This window comes from Pavona decussata, unplaced genomic scaffold (assembly GCF_977016875.1).
Source record: "Pavona decussata unplaced genomic scaffold, jaPavDecu1.1 SCAFFOLD_602, whole genome shotgun sequence".
In the NCBI taxonomy this organism is placed as follows: Eukaryota; Metazoa; Cnidaria; class Anthozoa; order Scleractinia; family Agariciidae; genus Pavona; species Pavona decussata.
Genome location: NW_028145860.1, coordinates 4,675,245 through 4,689,035, shown reverse-complemented (window position 1 = coordinate 4,689,035; position 13,791 = coordinate 4,675,245). Strand labels below are relative to the sequence as shown.

The following is a 13,791-nucleotide window of genomic DNA, read 5'->3' as shown; positions in this document are numbered from 1 at the left end:
GACGGCCCTGGGGACGAGGTTGTCCTCTTCATTGCTCACAATCCTCACATGACTTCCTCGAGTGAAAGTTCATGTAACCTTTTCGGTATAATCTTTCTCCAGTTACGTTAATTTTAGATTGTTACAAATGGAAAAGAACGTCAAGATGAAGAAGAAGGTATCTATTGATCTATTTTTGCGGTGAAACCTCTCTTTGTAGATTTAAAACCGTTTTAATGGTGTGCGTTTGTTCTGTTTCGTCATGTCTGTAGGTTCTTCTCATGGGCAAGAGTGGCTCTGGTAAAACAAGTATGCGGTCGATTATCTTCGCTAATTACATCGCAAGAGATACAAGAAGGCTAGGAGCTACAAGTAAGTGTTGTTGTCTTAAAGTTTGGGGTTTGTTTTGTGTTTGCTTTTTATCCAATGACATGATGTGTGCGGCCATGCCATATATTAAAGTCACGTAGGTTATAAAGTTTTGATTCGTGTGCATTTTATTAAAGCTTTAAAGTTAAAATTCTCTGTGCTTTTATTTGCAGTTGATGTAGAGCATTCACATGTACGATTTCTTGGAAATTTGGTGCTTAATCTGTGGGATTGTGGAGGGTAAGATCTGTTTGTTTTTCAGTAATTGAACTTTAAATGTAAAATCAAATCTTATGCTCGCATAAATTAATTTAAGAGTTCAAGATTCACTTAGGCAAATCAGGTCAATAAAATTGAACGTTCAAAGAACATAATTTAAAATGCCATGCACATGCTAAGAAAGCATGTAGTCTTGTGGAAGAGGATTGTGCACTCTTAAAAAGACTAGCCTGGAGAAGACAGGAATTGACGAGAGTTGAATTGAAGAAACAAGATTGTACAAGAGCTTTCTTTAACCTCCAAACAAAGGTTATAAATGTATATATGCGGGTTAACAAAAGTTAAGTTAGTAATTAATCACTCCCAAGCTCTCATGAAGCTCTCGCGTGGCAATCAGCCATGTAAAACTCTTGATTTAATGAGAGCACGTGTGAGTTTGTATTCACATGAGCAATATTTTGAACTCCCATCACCACTCACAATAATTATTATGTGATAAAATCACATGAGAGTCAGTCGGGGCACTTGAGAGTTCATACGTGTAGTAAGGGAGAGTGACAGTGAAATTCTAATTGACAAAAATCTATAAAATATGTCTCCTTTTCCTTTGCTTTTTACAACCACTGTAAATACCTTTGATTCTGACGTATCCTGGCTTCTATTCTTCCTTCTTCTTAGTAGTTGATGTATGACTGCCCCATGTAGATTAGCAAAAGCACATTTGAAGGGTTGTATGGGAAAAAAAACTGAGTGACTGTTATACTGTTGTCCTAATGGAGGTTTTAAATTCAATTTTTTTATGTTATTTTTCAATAATGTTGCCAAAAATGTTCTTAGTTTTCCTTGGACAGTGATTGACGCTGCTTAATTAAATTTGTTGTTTTATTGAGTTTCATTTTGTTTGACTCCAGTCACAAAGTTTGACATGCAAATATTATTTCCCCTTAGCTGGTTCATTGTTTAGTTCTTGTCTTCAGTGTGATCACTTCAGAAAAGTGGTAATGCTAAATTTAGTTTTTGTTTACATTTCTCTGTATTGTAGACAGCTTGCCAATTAGACCAGTGAGCACAAAAAGTTACTTCCCTGACACCAGAATGACATTGTCCAGGACAGTTGGACAATACTTTTTGTTAGCTCAGACTTTAATAATGATCATGTCCACATAATAATTACATCTACTCTTCTTTTTGTAGTCAGGAGGCCTTCATGGAGAACTATTTTACAAGTCAAAGAGACAACATTTTCAGAAATGTTGAAGTGCTCATCTATGTGTTTGATGTGGAGAGTCGAGAACTGGAGAAAGATATGCATTATTACCAGACATGCTTGGAAGCAATCCTTCAAAACTCACCTGATGCCAAGATATTTTGTCTCATTCACAAAATGGATTTGGTACAAGAGGACCAGAGAGACTCAGTAAGAAATTTACTTTTAACTTCACGATTACAAATATACTACAAAATGATTTAGAAAGAGATCTGTAATCTTAACCTATTCTGGCAGCCCGTATGAGAATAGACCTGTCAAGTGTAGTGTCCATTTTTTTAGAAGCATCTGTTAAAGAAAGGTGTCCATCTAAGCGGAATATCTCTATCAGAAAGATGTCCACCCGTAATTAGAGATAGCTTACCTTACAGTGATTTCCATCTTAGTTGCTTTGCTCAGGGGACTGTCTGCTTTAGAGGTGTCCATCTTAAAAAGGTGTCTGCTTTAAAGAGCTATCTGCCTTAGGGGTGGAAGGGTGGTAGGGAGTCCTACCTTATATACCAGTAGTTGTCCACCCTAAAGACATCTCTGCCTTTGTGAGCCTTCTGTAAGTAACAAAGAAATCGACTGGCTATAAAGTTTCAGTGTCATTGTTAAGTTTTGGATTAAGTAGCTAGTCATAAACCGGAGGAAGGCTCCTATTCCAGTTGTCATGTTGTTATTTTCAAATTCTAAATGGCCAGCTATCTTCCCTGTAGTTTCCAGTGATATGAGCTGGCTGCTAGCCAAAGTGACAGTTGTTCAGTTTACCAAACAAAATAACCTAACTGAAGTGTAACTCTTCCAGATTTTCAGAGAACGTGAAGAAGACCTGAAGAGACTGTCAAAGCCGTTAGACTGCACATGCTTCCGTACATCAATCTGGGATGAAACGCTGTACAAAGCTTGGTCATCAATTGTATACCAACTTATTCCCAACGTAACACAGTTGGAGCAGAACCTTGAGAACTTTGCTTCCATCATTGATGCAGATGAAGTCTTGCTGTTCGAGAGAGCTACATTTCTGGTAAGTGTATGTAGTAGAGATCATTATGATCTTTTGGAAATGTTTGATTTCAGAAAATATCCATACATCCCCCATTGAAGTGCACTGAAAATTCAGCAGACCAAAAATTTTAAAGGAGAGTTTGGTGCTAAATTGGAATTTCTAGAGGGAAGGGGGGTCCAAACAAAACAACCTTAAGTGGGAGAGAGGTATGGATATTTTCTGGAACAAAACAATCTGCAAAACTGGTTGGATCTGATCAGACCATCAGTGGACAGGAAATGGTGGTGAGCTATTTAGATTTGCAAATTCAGGGCACATAAGCACCTTTTTAGCCACCTCTCTAATAATTTCTATTTCATAATTCTGTTACATTTCTAGGTGATCTCATATTGTCAACGTAAATCCCATAAAGACGTACACAGATTTGAAAAGATTAGCAACATCATCAAGCAGTTCAAATTGAGTTGTAGGTAAGTTGATGTCAGTTTATTATTGTTTAGCGTCAGGCGGTAAGGGTTTGTCTACTCAGTTCAGTTATTAAGCCTTGAACCCTTAATATCAAAGAACAAATTCTCCTTATCTCCTTACTTCTCACCATACTTTAATCATAAAAGAACTGGAGAGAAGTTATTAAAATATCAAGAAAATTCACCTCAGGTGATCATATCCTTAATTCTCATGACCTCAGGGGTTGAATAAGTCACTGTTAGGGCAATATTGGTATATTTTGAAATTGGCAGGCAGTTTTGAGGCATGTGTATGTAGAATTCAGACTTACTTACTTGGTTCAGAGTTAGTGTCACAAGTTATTATCATTTTCAGCCTGAAAGGAAGATAACTTGCCCAGTTGTTGGCCTTGTCAATAAGTAGATAACAATATTGGTTTTAAACATTTTGGTTCTTGAGTCCAACCTAAACTCACTGCTGTACCTGGTCAGTGCTTGAGTGGGGCAGTAGAGGGTTAGAGGTTGTCCCCCTCCCCCAAGCCTTGGTCATCAGCCCTTGTGGAGAAAAATTTGATTTGTAAATTTTTTTCCATTACATTTTCTCTTGATTTGCTAAGAGAGAGAGCTAGACAGTAGAAAAGAGAATTTTAGATCACAAACAGATGTACTTAGCAGAAGAATGAGAAGATTTTAGGTAGGCTGCATGTGCTATTAAGGGAGAGAATTCTGACAGATGAGGCACCTTAGAAGGTATGGTTACTCAGATAATTTGTGTATTTTGGCATTTTGCTTATCTTAGATTTGTTTTGTTACGTTTTTTTTTTCCAGTAAACTTCATGCTCATTTTCAAAGCATGGAGGTGCGCAATTCAGCATTTGCAGCATTCATCGATGTTTTCACACCCAACACTTATGTCATGGTGATCATGTCAGACTCTTCAATCCGTAAGTACCTGAACTTGTCATCATATGCTTCATTTTGTCTGGCACATTTTACTCAAAAGCCTAAGCTCCTTTGGTCACTGCGCACATTTTACCTTGATGATTTATGTAATTTAATGTTGTCTCTATGTTACTTGTGTGATGTATCGTAATTTCCTTTTGTAGTAAACTATTGAAATAGTGCATAAATAAAAAAATCTGAATCTGAATCTACATTTGTAAGTAAGAAAGCTTAAGAGGGGAAAATAGCAAAGTTGGCTTTTCAACATGTCATCAACAATCCTCATTCCTGAGGTTTTCTATAGCTTCCTGGTGGATTTTATGCAAAACTAACACAAGTGCATCTCTGCCTTGAAATCAAGTTGCTCCAAATAAATAAGGGGGTTAGTTTCTAAAGAAACTGTGGTGCTGCGTTGTTGGGAAGTAGAAACAAACGGTTGGTTTATCAACAGAGTTGAAAACTAAATGTAAATTGGCCACTGTCAAGAGACTCGAATGCTGACGTTTTGAGCAATAGCTCTTCATTGGATTCATTCTGATGAAGCACTAATGCTTGAAACATCAGCACTCAAATCTCTTTACGGTGTTGCTCCTTATAAGCTGTATTTTGTCACATGCTAGTTATCATGTAAGAAATTTTGTTCTTTACAGTGTTTTTAGTGTTTGAGCAAAAGGCTAAAAAAATCAAGAAATTAGCTTATTACTTTTCTTTTGCAGGACCCATGTTGATAGCACTTTTTATGACTGAAATGGTCATCCTGCATAAATATGTTCTTTTATTATTGTTATTGTTATTGTTATTATTATTATTATTATTATTATTATTATTATTATTATTATTATTATTATTATTGATTTGATGATGAAAATTACGGGTAGAATCATATTTAAGACAACGTTTCGGTGTCCTCATGACACCATCATCATTATTATTATTATTATTATTATTATTATTATTATTATTATTATTATTATTATTATTATTATTATTATTATTCAAAGTGCAAGCGATCAACACAAAAATGGAAAAGATGCTTGACTGATTTTTTTTGTCTGCAGCCACAAATACTTTGCATAAGTTGGATCAGTTTCTTAAACAAAAGGAAGCAGTTGTGTTATCCTACGATGATTCTTTGAATCTGACCCCTGGCTTTTGTTTAATCAGAGACATTTTAAGGTTGCATTTGATTGACCGTCTTCTGGAATATGAATAAGCAGAATTGCTGTTAGATTTTCTTTTTAAGTACATTTGCGAAGACATTTGTGCAAACTTTCGCTGACAAATGATCATTTAAGAGCCATTTTGTCCTCCAGTAACTCCAAACATCTCTTATTAGAGAGTTCTTGTCATCATCATATGTATTCCTATTCCGGAATAGAGTCAATCGAATGCACCTGCATTGTATACGGTAAATATTTATAATTATCCCACGCCATAAAGAAGACAGCCAATCAGAAAGCTAGAAACCCATTGCATATTCTGCGGTATGCAACAGGTAGTATTCCACGAAAAAATCCCTGCGTTCCTTGCGGCCTACAAATTTTTCCCTCCGAAAGATTGATTGAAGAGCCTGCGACAGGTCAAATTTTTCATTCAGAAAAAATTACTGTCAACAACTAAAACATGGAAGAAGAATACCCCAGTTTTGACCTTAATTTTGAATTTCTGGAACCAGACATCGAACAGGAAAGTTAATTCAATGAGTGGCATGGGATAAATTAGTTATGCACTGCTTTCTCGTGGTATACAGTGAATATCCCCACTCGTGACTTGATTTTTCTTTGTATACACACTCACCTAAAGGCTTGTGTGTATACTAAGAAAAATCAAGTCACTCGTGGGATATTTCACGGTATACCACTCGAAAGCTTTGCATAACTAGTATATATTTTTTCTGAATGTTTCTTGTCATTCTATCACAGCATCAGCTGCAACGCAGATCAACATTCGCAATGCAAGAAAACACTTTGAGAGACTGGAGAAGGTTTCAAGTAATGGACAACATTCCTTGAAAGGAAGATAGAAGAAGATTGAAAAAAGAAGAGGCTAGATGAAAGAGAATGATACACCTTGCAAAGCATTCTTTATATTTAAAACAGAAAAGAGTGCTAATGCAACCAGACAAATAATGTAAATTATAGTTATGAAGTGTTGAAAGAAGTAACTTTCAGCCTTGTACCTTCAGTAAGAGGACAGTGTTTGTCCAGCCTTAAACAAATGCTGCGTTATGAATTTGTAACATCCTGACCAAGGTGTCATCTCCAAGGGGACAATAAGTGATGCACCCACATCATTGGCGCATACTACATTTATGGATCTCTAGTGAAGTGGCCCTTCCAATCAAGGGGTGCATAAAGTCAAATATTTACGTCGAATTTCCCATATACCCAGAATACCTGAAACTCAAAAACCCCACGGTACAACGCAAATATGTTTTTCCCACGCAGATGGAAGAGTGAGGTGTTGTTCACCAAGTTTTTTTTTGTAAGATCAGATTACATTCCGGTAACAGGATCAGAAAACATTATTTTGATATAAATGCCTTAATTTAGAGAGTATTAAAAGTTTCCAAAACAGCTTGCAATATGTAGTCTGGTCACCATATATGAAGGTAATCCGTATTTCAATGAATTTGGCGAGTCACAAAACATGGGTGTCACACAAAAAGCAAAAAGCCAGGCTTCACTGTTACCATGAACTGGCCATTTTCTGAGGTAACTTGGGGGCGTAGTCGAGAAAACAAAAGAACGAACAACAGAACAATGCTCCCAACCCTAAAAAACAATGCAGCTGCAGGTTATAAGGGTCCAGTGAAGATAGGGCTTTTGAAAGGAGCAGGTCTGCTTGTGACTTACGGAGACCGATTTCCCTTCTGTCGTGTACCTCTCCGGTTACGGATTTGTAACCATTGGAGAAAAGGCCCCTCAATGACCCAATGACAATAAGCTTCCGCTGATTACTAAAGTTTAGCATTTTTATTGCAGCCAGTTTCAGTAAATTTAAATAAGCCTAAGTTGTATTTTTACAATAACGGTTTTGTTGGTAGAACTAACAAGGAACCAAAGAAAACCGTATTATTGATACATATTACCTGAAAATTCAATATTCTATGACAACCTTTTTTTGCTACATTAACCTTGCAATGCGTGCTTAAATTGCGTTTGGCAGCTCCTCATGGCGTCGCATTCTTTAGCAAAAACAAGAAAAGTCTACGTTCATTTCGGACAGTTTTCTCGTGGAAACCCACTTTTCGATGAAAACCTCATGCCCATTCTAAAGAAACTATGAGGAAAACGGGTGGTTGTGCCTTCCTTTGAGTTCTACTTGCGCAACGATTTTTTGGCAAGAGCAAAGACGTGCCCTGTTAACACTTTAGGTCCGCCCCACATTTCCCACAAAACCTGTCACCAGATCGAGGCTTGGTTCCACATCGAAAACAAGCGGAGACTTCATTGTCGGTAAAAGTGCTTTCGTCTGGGGAGTGGGTTAAACGTGAATAAGGAGACAAAAAGCCAGTTCTTAAAAGACTGCTTGAGTTACTATAACCAGTTAATAATTCCCCATCTTCGTTTCCACCTCTGTGAGCCTGCACTGGGAGGCTTCTAAGATGAGACGAAAAACGCAATCCTCCATGCGCCTGCGCAGGGAGAACTCCCGTGGTGCTCAGTGGGTGCGTGGTTGTCTTGGTAACTCCATTAAGTGACGTCAAAGATAACGCGGGTGGGATTGTGGAAAGTAGTGTTGGTTTAACGCCGGCAAACTGGATACTGGGATAGCTTGAGCCTAAAGGAATGCTAGGAAGGCTTTGGCTCGGTGATGCTGGGAAATCCATGGAGTTACTCTTGCCTGCCAGAATACATTCAATCGCCTGCACTATATCACCGCTGCATCCTTTCAATACAAGCTCCAACACGTTCTCCTTGTGTGTGGGGAACACCTTGCTGAGGACTTCAACCGGATGTGGGGGCTTACGCCGTTTTATAACCGATTCACCGAGACTTTTCTGGAGAAGTTTTATAGTGTAGTCAAAATCGTCTTGGTCCCGGAAAGTTGAACTCCATGGAACCTGCAGCGCAGGCCTTTCGCCTTCTTTGATCGTGTGATCTGCACGTGACTGGCAAGTGTCATGCACGTGATAGCGGGGTGATGGAGAGCGGGAATTAACACCATTAGCATGTGACGGGGAAGCGCTTCTTGCTAATCTTTTTGGTGGCGGTTCATCGGTCTGTTCCTCCGCGGGCTGAGATGCATTTTCAGAATACTCTGGGTCTTCTTTTTCTTCTTTTATAAACATAGGATGCGGTGAACTTTTCTCTGTGGATTTTAAAAGGCATTGCGTTAAACAGAGTTGAAGAAAATTTTTCGTACAAGGCACCTCGCGAGATATACTCGCCAAAGAGCGAAACAGAGTTTGCGTTTCAGAGTTGCGCGTAACGTGTCGTCACGGTTTTTCGCATCTAAAGGCCTGGAAAACAAAGCACAAGTGCTTTAGGGCTCGGGTAATAGATTACAGATGAAGGAATAAATAACTTTCTGACCGTTTTAAATAAAGTGTTTCTGGTACACTTCAATCTACCCGGAGTCAAAATGCTTGAGGTGTTGTTTCAGGGGATTTAAGGAAACTCTTTACCCTATAACAGAGCGCTTTCCAATTGAGTCTCGTAAAACCAAAACCTAAGTAATTACTCTGGCCAATAGCCAATCAGGATTCGAAGCAAATACGTGTAACTGGCGCCAAGCGCGGGAAAACGCGTGCGGCGAAAACACGATTGGTTTTGGTTTGGATTCCCATTGGTTGAGAAAGTGGCGCGACTTTTGTTAACCAATCACAGAGCGTAGTAATGTAAAACCGAAGCAAACGCGACATTACTTTGGCACTCAGTTGAAAACCACTGTACTTACTCTTATGACCCAAGTCACGTGTTACTGGGCTTTAACAACTTGACACCCTAAAGTCGTGATATAAGTACGCTATTGATGAAGTAGTGGTCGGTTTTCGATTGGTTTGGTGACCAACACTAAGCTGATGGTCTGACCTCCCGCGAAAATTTGAATCGTTGAATAACCACCAATTGTTTCGACGAAAAAGTGGTTAGATAAGTCATCGCACAGAATGCCGCGACACATCCGGGAACTTTTTACTGTAAATTTGAAAGCTCTTTGGAGAAAAGCGCGTGAAACAAAAATGACGGTTACAAAACTCTTAGCTGCGCCTACGTTTTGTTGTTTGACGGGCAAAATAACACCCGTAGCCATTGGTTAGCATATGGATTTTGTAACAGACGGTGTTTACTAGGGACTCTTCTATCAAGTGAAAGAAAATCGATTTCGATGGAAGCGCAGGCTGTCGCTGCGAACAGAACATCGCCCTTATCCAAATACAGAGGTCCTTTTGCGCAGTTGATGACTATACAGGAAAAGCAGATCTTGGCAAGGGATTTTGAAATCCAAAAAGAAAATTGAGGCAACCACGCATTTTTTTAGAGATAATTAAGCACGATGATTCTATTGCTGAAAAATGCGTAGTTATCCCCAATTTCCTTTTTGGTTTTCAATTGCCCTTGCTGAGATCTACTTTTCACGCATAGTTATAAGCCGCGCAAATATTCCTCTGAATTAGCAGACCCGTCCTTTAAGAAACCAGAACTTCACGGACCATCTCGATAAGCACAGTAACAAAAATTAAGGAGGTACCGTCTTTAACTTTCCCTCTCTCCGCTCTCTCCTCAAGGAGCTCCAACTGTCTTTTTGTGGTTTTAAATAAACGTCTGTTCAATTATTTTGTAATCGCTAGTTTAAGATTATAGAGTCGCGGTGGACTTCAGAGTCCTTGACGTTTTTTATAAGACATGACTTCAACATCAAGAAATGGTCACACTCCGAGGACAAAAAAAACTGAAAAAATATACCATGATTATTAAGGTGCTGTAAGGAACAAAGAAAAGGGTCTTATACGGTCAAACACACAAAAAACCGAAAGGAAAACAAAAAGATCTGATTAAAACTAAGAGAGAGGAATGAAATTCCCGGCTTCGTGAAACACGACTTCTGCCTTTGATTTAGTCAAAAAGGTTAACATAAGCGGTGCTGACTGCTTTAGCAAAATTAGAAAATATACAGTAATTATAGTGTAGCCGAAAAACTTATTGTTGAAAACTTGAAAACTTATTGTTGTTCTTAGATACACAAAAAACACAAACGCAGAACTCAAACTTTTGTACTTTTGTCGTTCGAAAAGCAACAAAAGATTTCTTTGGCTGACACGTACCAATAAACGGGTAAAAAAAAAATTTGCCTTCGCTTCTGCGTCTTTGGACATTTCTCATCATTGTTAAGAAATCCATCCCTTCAAATTTTAAAAACAAATCTTTTGTTCAGCGAAGCGAATGCAGTTTAGGAGTTTTAGTTTCTGTAATAAATGAGAGTCAACAAATATGATGTACTTGTTCGAGTACCTTGCCAGGTGGTACGATTGATTTAGCCTTGTAGTTTTCCCTCGCTAGGTTAAATATTTTGGGTGGAATGAAATAGCGCGGATAAAACGCATAACACGTATATGATTTTACTACAGAAATGAAACGTTTAAAATTAAAGGGCTGTCAATTTGATTGATAGCGTTGTTCTTTTGGGGGGAGAGGGGGGCAGATTACCCGACCAATTTCTACGACGTGTACCTTTGCTCTTACAATCTGCGTTGTTTAACTTTTAAATATAGTTTCCATGTCAATATATTTCAAAAGAATGCCTATGGACAACCGCTAACAAAGAGCCCTGAAATCAATTTTATGATAACTCTTTCTTCCCTTTGAAAATGTTAGGTAATTCATTCACTGATTGAAAAGAAAAAATAAATCCGTTATAGAAATCCACGGCGATACAATATGAACAATAACATGCCAACGTATTCCTTCAAAATCTTAAAAGAATTACACATCCAACATGACAATGGATTCTTTTCCAGTATTTGATTTGAAGTTAAGCCTGTTCTTTTGTTTTTGAAATTGGCTTCCGGTGAAATTTTACATTTCACACCTTAATTCCCTCAATAGTAACAAACTAATAATTTCGAATCACGTACTAAAACTTTAAAAAACTTTCTCGGCTTCTTTTCACTTAAAAAATACCAGAGTAACTCTGTTACCTTCAGTGGCAGGGCACGATGCTGGTCTAACAGGCTCGGCTGGCGGACTCGCAGCGAAAACTGAGCTTGTGATTCTCTGCGTGAAGGAGGGAAACGGACTGCTTTCGTGCTCTCCACTTCCGCGCGCAAATCGCGCACATGGTCTCGAATCGTACGGTTCAATTCTTGTTTGATGTCGTAAAAGGGCGACTCTGGCCGCTGTGATCCTTTGGCGTTCTGCTATCAATAAACATTTGGGACAGACGCAATCTCTCCATTTGCAGTAATGTTTGTGTCCTTTCAGTGAGGACACTACGCCGTGATTGCGACAGCGCGCACATTTAGGAGCGCGGAGCGAGTTGCTCGATGAATTCTCCGATGTAGCGGTACTCATTATAAATCTTCTGTGCGTTGAGTTTTAAAGGAGCGATACAATTATTTTAGTTGAGATACAGTTTGCTGAAAACTTGTCGAAAGAACTCTGTAGTCGGCGATCAACTAACGAAAATTGGTGCCTGAGAAAAAAGGACCAGTGGTTTACTACCACTGACTAATTAACACAAGAACTTTACCAAGAATAAGAGCGTTCTCATTGGCTCGTTCGTGGTCAATTATTCAAAAGTATTGTTAGTACGCTGGGACGAGATATGCAATCCTCGAAAAACTGTACAAAGTATAACAATGAAATGAGTCATGTCCATCGAGGTTGCCTTTGAAAAAAATGAAGTAGTCAGTCGAAATGCTTTTGGGCTCGCTTCCGTGGCGTCCAATTTGCGCTGTTGTTTTTGTTTCAAAGCAATGTGGAATTTTAAGCGCGCAGAAGATTTTTTGAATTCTGACAACCCACTAAAAGTATTATAATTTATGTATGACTATTATTCCACTTTTAAGTTCTGTTATCGCACCAGCTGTGGGAACTTACTGATCTTTTGAAAGCAAGTGACAAAACCGGTCGAAGACTAAAGAGGTTTGTGTTTTTTGCTTCAAAGTTACTCGTACTCTTCTATACTTCTTGAAAAATCAACCAAGCATTCCAGCATGTACCAGTTATGACAAAGAAGCTGTCTACTGTTCTCACCTCAGGAAATATTCACTTATTCCGGTTGTAAAAGAAAATGTATTCCCATCGCCGCGAGTAAAACGAAAGGAAACTTGGTGATGATAAAAATTAAAATTTTGGTTTTGCGTTTTGCTCCCAAATTCAGCAGAGTTGCTGACGTTTTCAGACATAGCTACACTGTGAGGATACTGTAAGGATTTCCGCACGTGATTAAAATTAATAATTTTGGACATGGTATTTACACTTTGAAGAGCAAAATCGCCTTTTCTAGTGCTTTGTCGTGTTTTTATTTGTTACATGTAGCGAAAACATTTTTTCTACTTTCTTTGGATTGTTTACCCGAGGTCCACCTTTGCGTTAGATTTTTTTTTTCACTTCGCTCAAACTTAAATTAAGTGTAACATTTCTGTAAGTGATTTGGTTAAGGACCGTTAAGCGAATAATTAAATTGAACCACATTTAAAAAACACCATTTATCTTTCTTCAGTCTCACTCTTTCTTCGTATGCCATTCAAAACGCACCGAAAATTCTGAATTCCTACTTTCAATCTCCTTTGTCTCGTCAACAAACATTTACTAGTTTATGGACGCTCGACTTGGACGCGAGTAAGCGTGATCAAGCCGTTTTTTAACTACTTCAGTCCCCAGATTCCATTGAAATTTTCAAATGTCGTTTGAAAGAAAACCAAAAACAACTGCATCGCCCAATAAAACCGTAATTCCGTTTGCTTCAATTTGAATTACTTTGAGTGAATTTTGCCCGGACTCAAAACAGTTAGAACGTCCGATCACGAGGTGAATTTAAACCTTAACTGGCCCGTAGCGACCTTGAGTGGGAGAGATTCAATATTTATTGGTATTCATTTCGTTCTGAATTCCCTTACAGAGACTTTGTTTGGTATTTTATGGTTTTAAATCAAGAAAATGAGGGATGTAAGACCACCTATGGTGAATAACTCTAAAGCTGCGAAATACGTACGTTTTTTCTCTTTAGTATAGCTACCAGTTTTTATTCAATTTAATATTAATGTAGCGTCGACTTGTATCAGAGCTGTTATGAGTTCTGCAAATCAAAACAAAGTATAACAGAAACAAATACTATCCAAAGAAGATATATCCGATTTCTGAATCAGGTAGTACAAGTTCTGTTATTTCTGAAAGTGTTCGACTGTTCTTATAGATAATTTTAATTCAATTTAACTTGCACTAACTTCATTGAATGTGATTCAATTGTTTCAAAGCTGCAAGATGTCAAACTTGTTATTTTCCGTCACAATCGGCTTTGTGGTGTATTTTAGTTCCAATTTCGAATGAAAAATATGAAACTGGGCGAGATCAGTTATATCATGGGCCAGATATCGACTAATTTTCTAATATAGAATTTCCTTTCCATGTGTCGCA

The 13,791-nt window shown here is 38.1% G+C and overlaps 2 protein-coding genes and 1 long non-coding RNA gene across 4 annotated transcripts in view; 1 reads left to right on the top strand and 2 right to left on the bottom strand.

Annotated features, from left to right (window-relative positions):
- Window positions 1–13,791, bottom strand: part of LOC146449527 (uncharacterized) — a 178,005-nt gene that overhangs the window by 13,896 nt on the left and 150,318 nt on the right. The gene's annotated exons all lie outside the window — the stretch shown is intronic.
- Window positions 7–6,794, top strand: LOC146449546 (ras-related GTP-binding protein A). The gene is made up of 8 exons (XM_085101397.1): window positions 7–157; window positions 252–351; window positions 522–588; window positions 1,762–1,984; window positions 2,622–2,840; window positions 3,201–3,292; window positions 4,097–4,212; window positions 6,133–6,794. The coding sequence occupies exons 1-8, from the start codon at window positions 128–130 to the stop codon at window positions 6,231–6,233; spliced, it is 948 nt and encodes a 315-aa protein (XP_084957523.1). The 5' UTR covers window positions 7–127; the 3' UTR covers window positions 6,234–6,794.
- LOC146449545 (doublesex and mab-3 related transcription factor 3, truncated-like) lies at window positions 6,184–11,836 on the bottom strand. The gene is made up of 2 exons (XM_085101389.1): window positions 11,352–11,836; window positions 6,184–8,524 (listed from the first exon to the last, which is right to left on the bottom strand). Exons 1-2 carry the CDS (start codon window positions 11,722–11,724, stop codon window positions 7,575–7,577), a joined length of 1,323 nt encoding a protein of 440 aa, XP_084957515.1. The 5' UTR covers window positions 11,725–11,836; the 3' UTR covers window positions 6,184–7,574.

Excerpts from the sequence above, each read along its gene's own strand:
- LOC146449546 (XM_085101397.1), top strand. The coding sequence starts at position 128 with ATGGAAAAGAACGTCAAGATGAAGAAGAAG. Across the intron at positions 589-1,761 it reads AATCTGTGGGATTGTGGAGG|TCAGGAGGCCTTCATGGAGA; the intron begins GTAAGATCTGTT and ends TTCTTTTTGTAG. Across the intron at positions 3,293-4,096 it reads CAGTTCAAATTGAGTTGTAG|TAAACTTCATGCTCATTTTC; the intron begins GTAAGTTGATGT and ends TTTTTTTTCCAG.
- LOC146449545 (XM_085101389.1), bottom strand. The coding sequence starts at position 11,724 with ATGAGTACCGCTACATCGGAGAATTCATCGAGCAACTCGCTCCGCGCT. Across the intron at positions 8,525-11,351 it reads ATCGTGCCCTGCCACTGAAG|AGAAAAGTTCACCGCATCCT; the intron begins GTAACAGAGTTA and ends TAAAATCCACAG.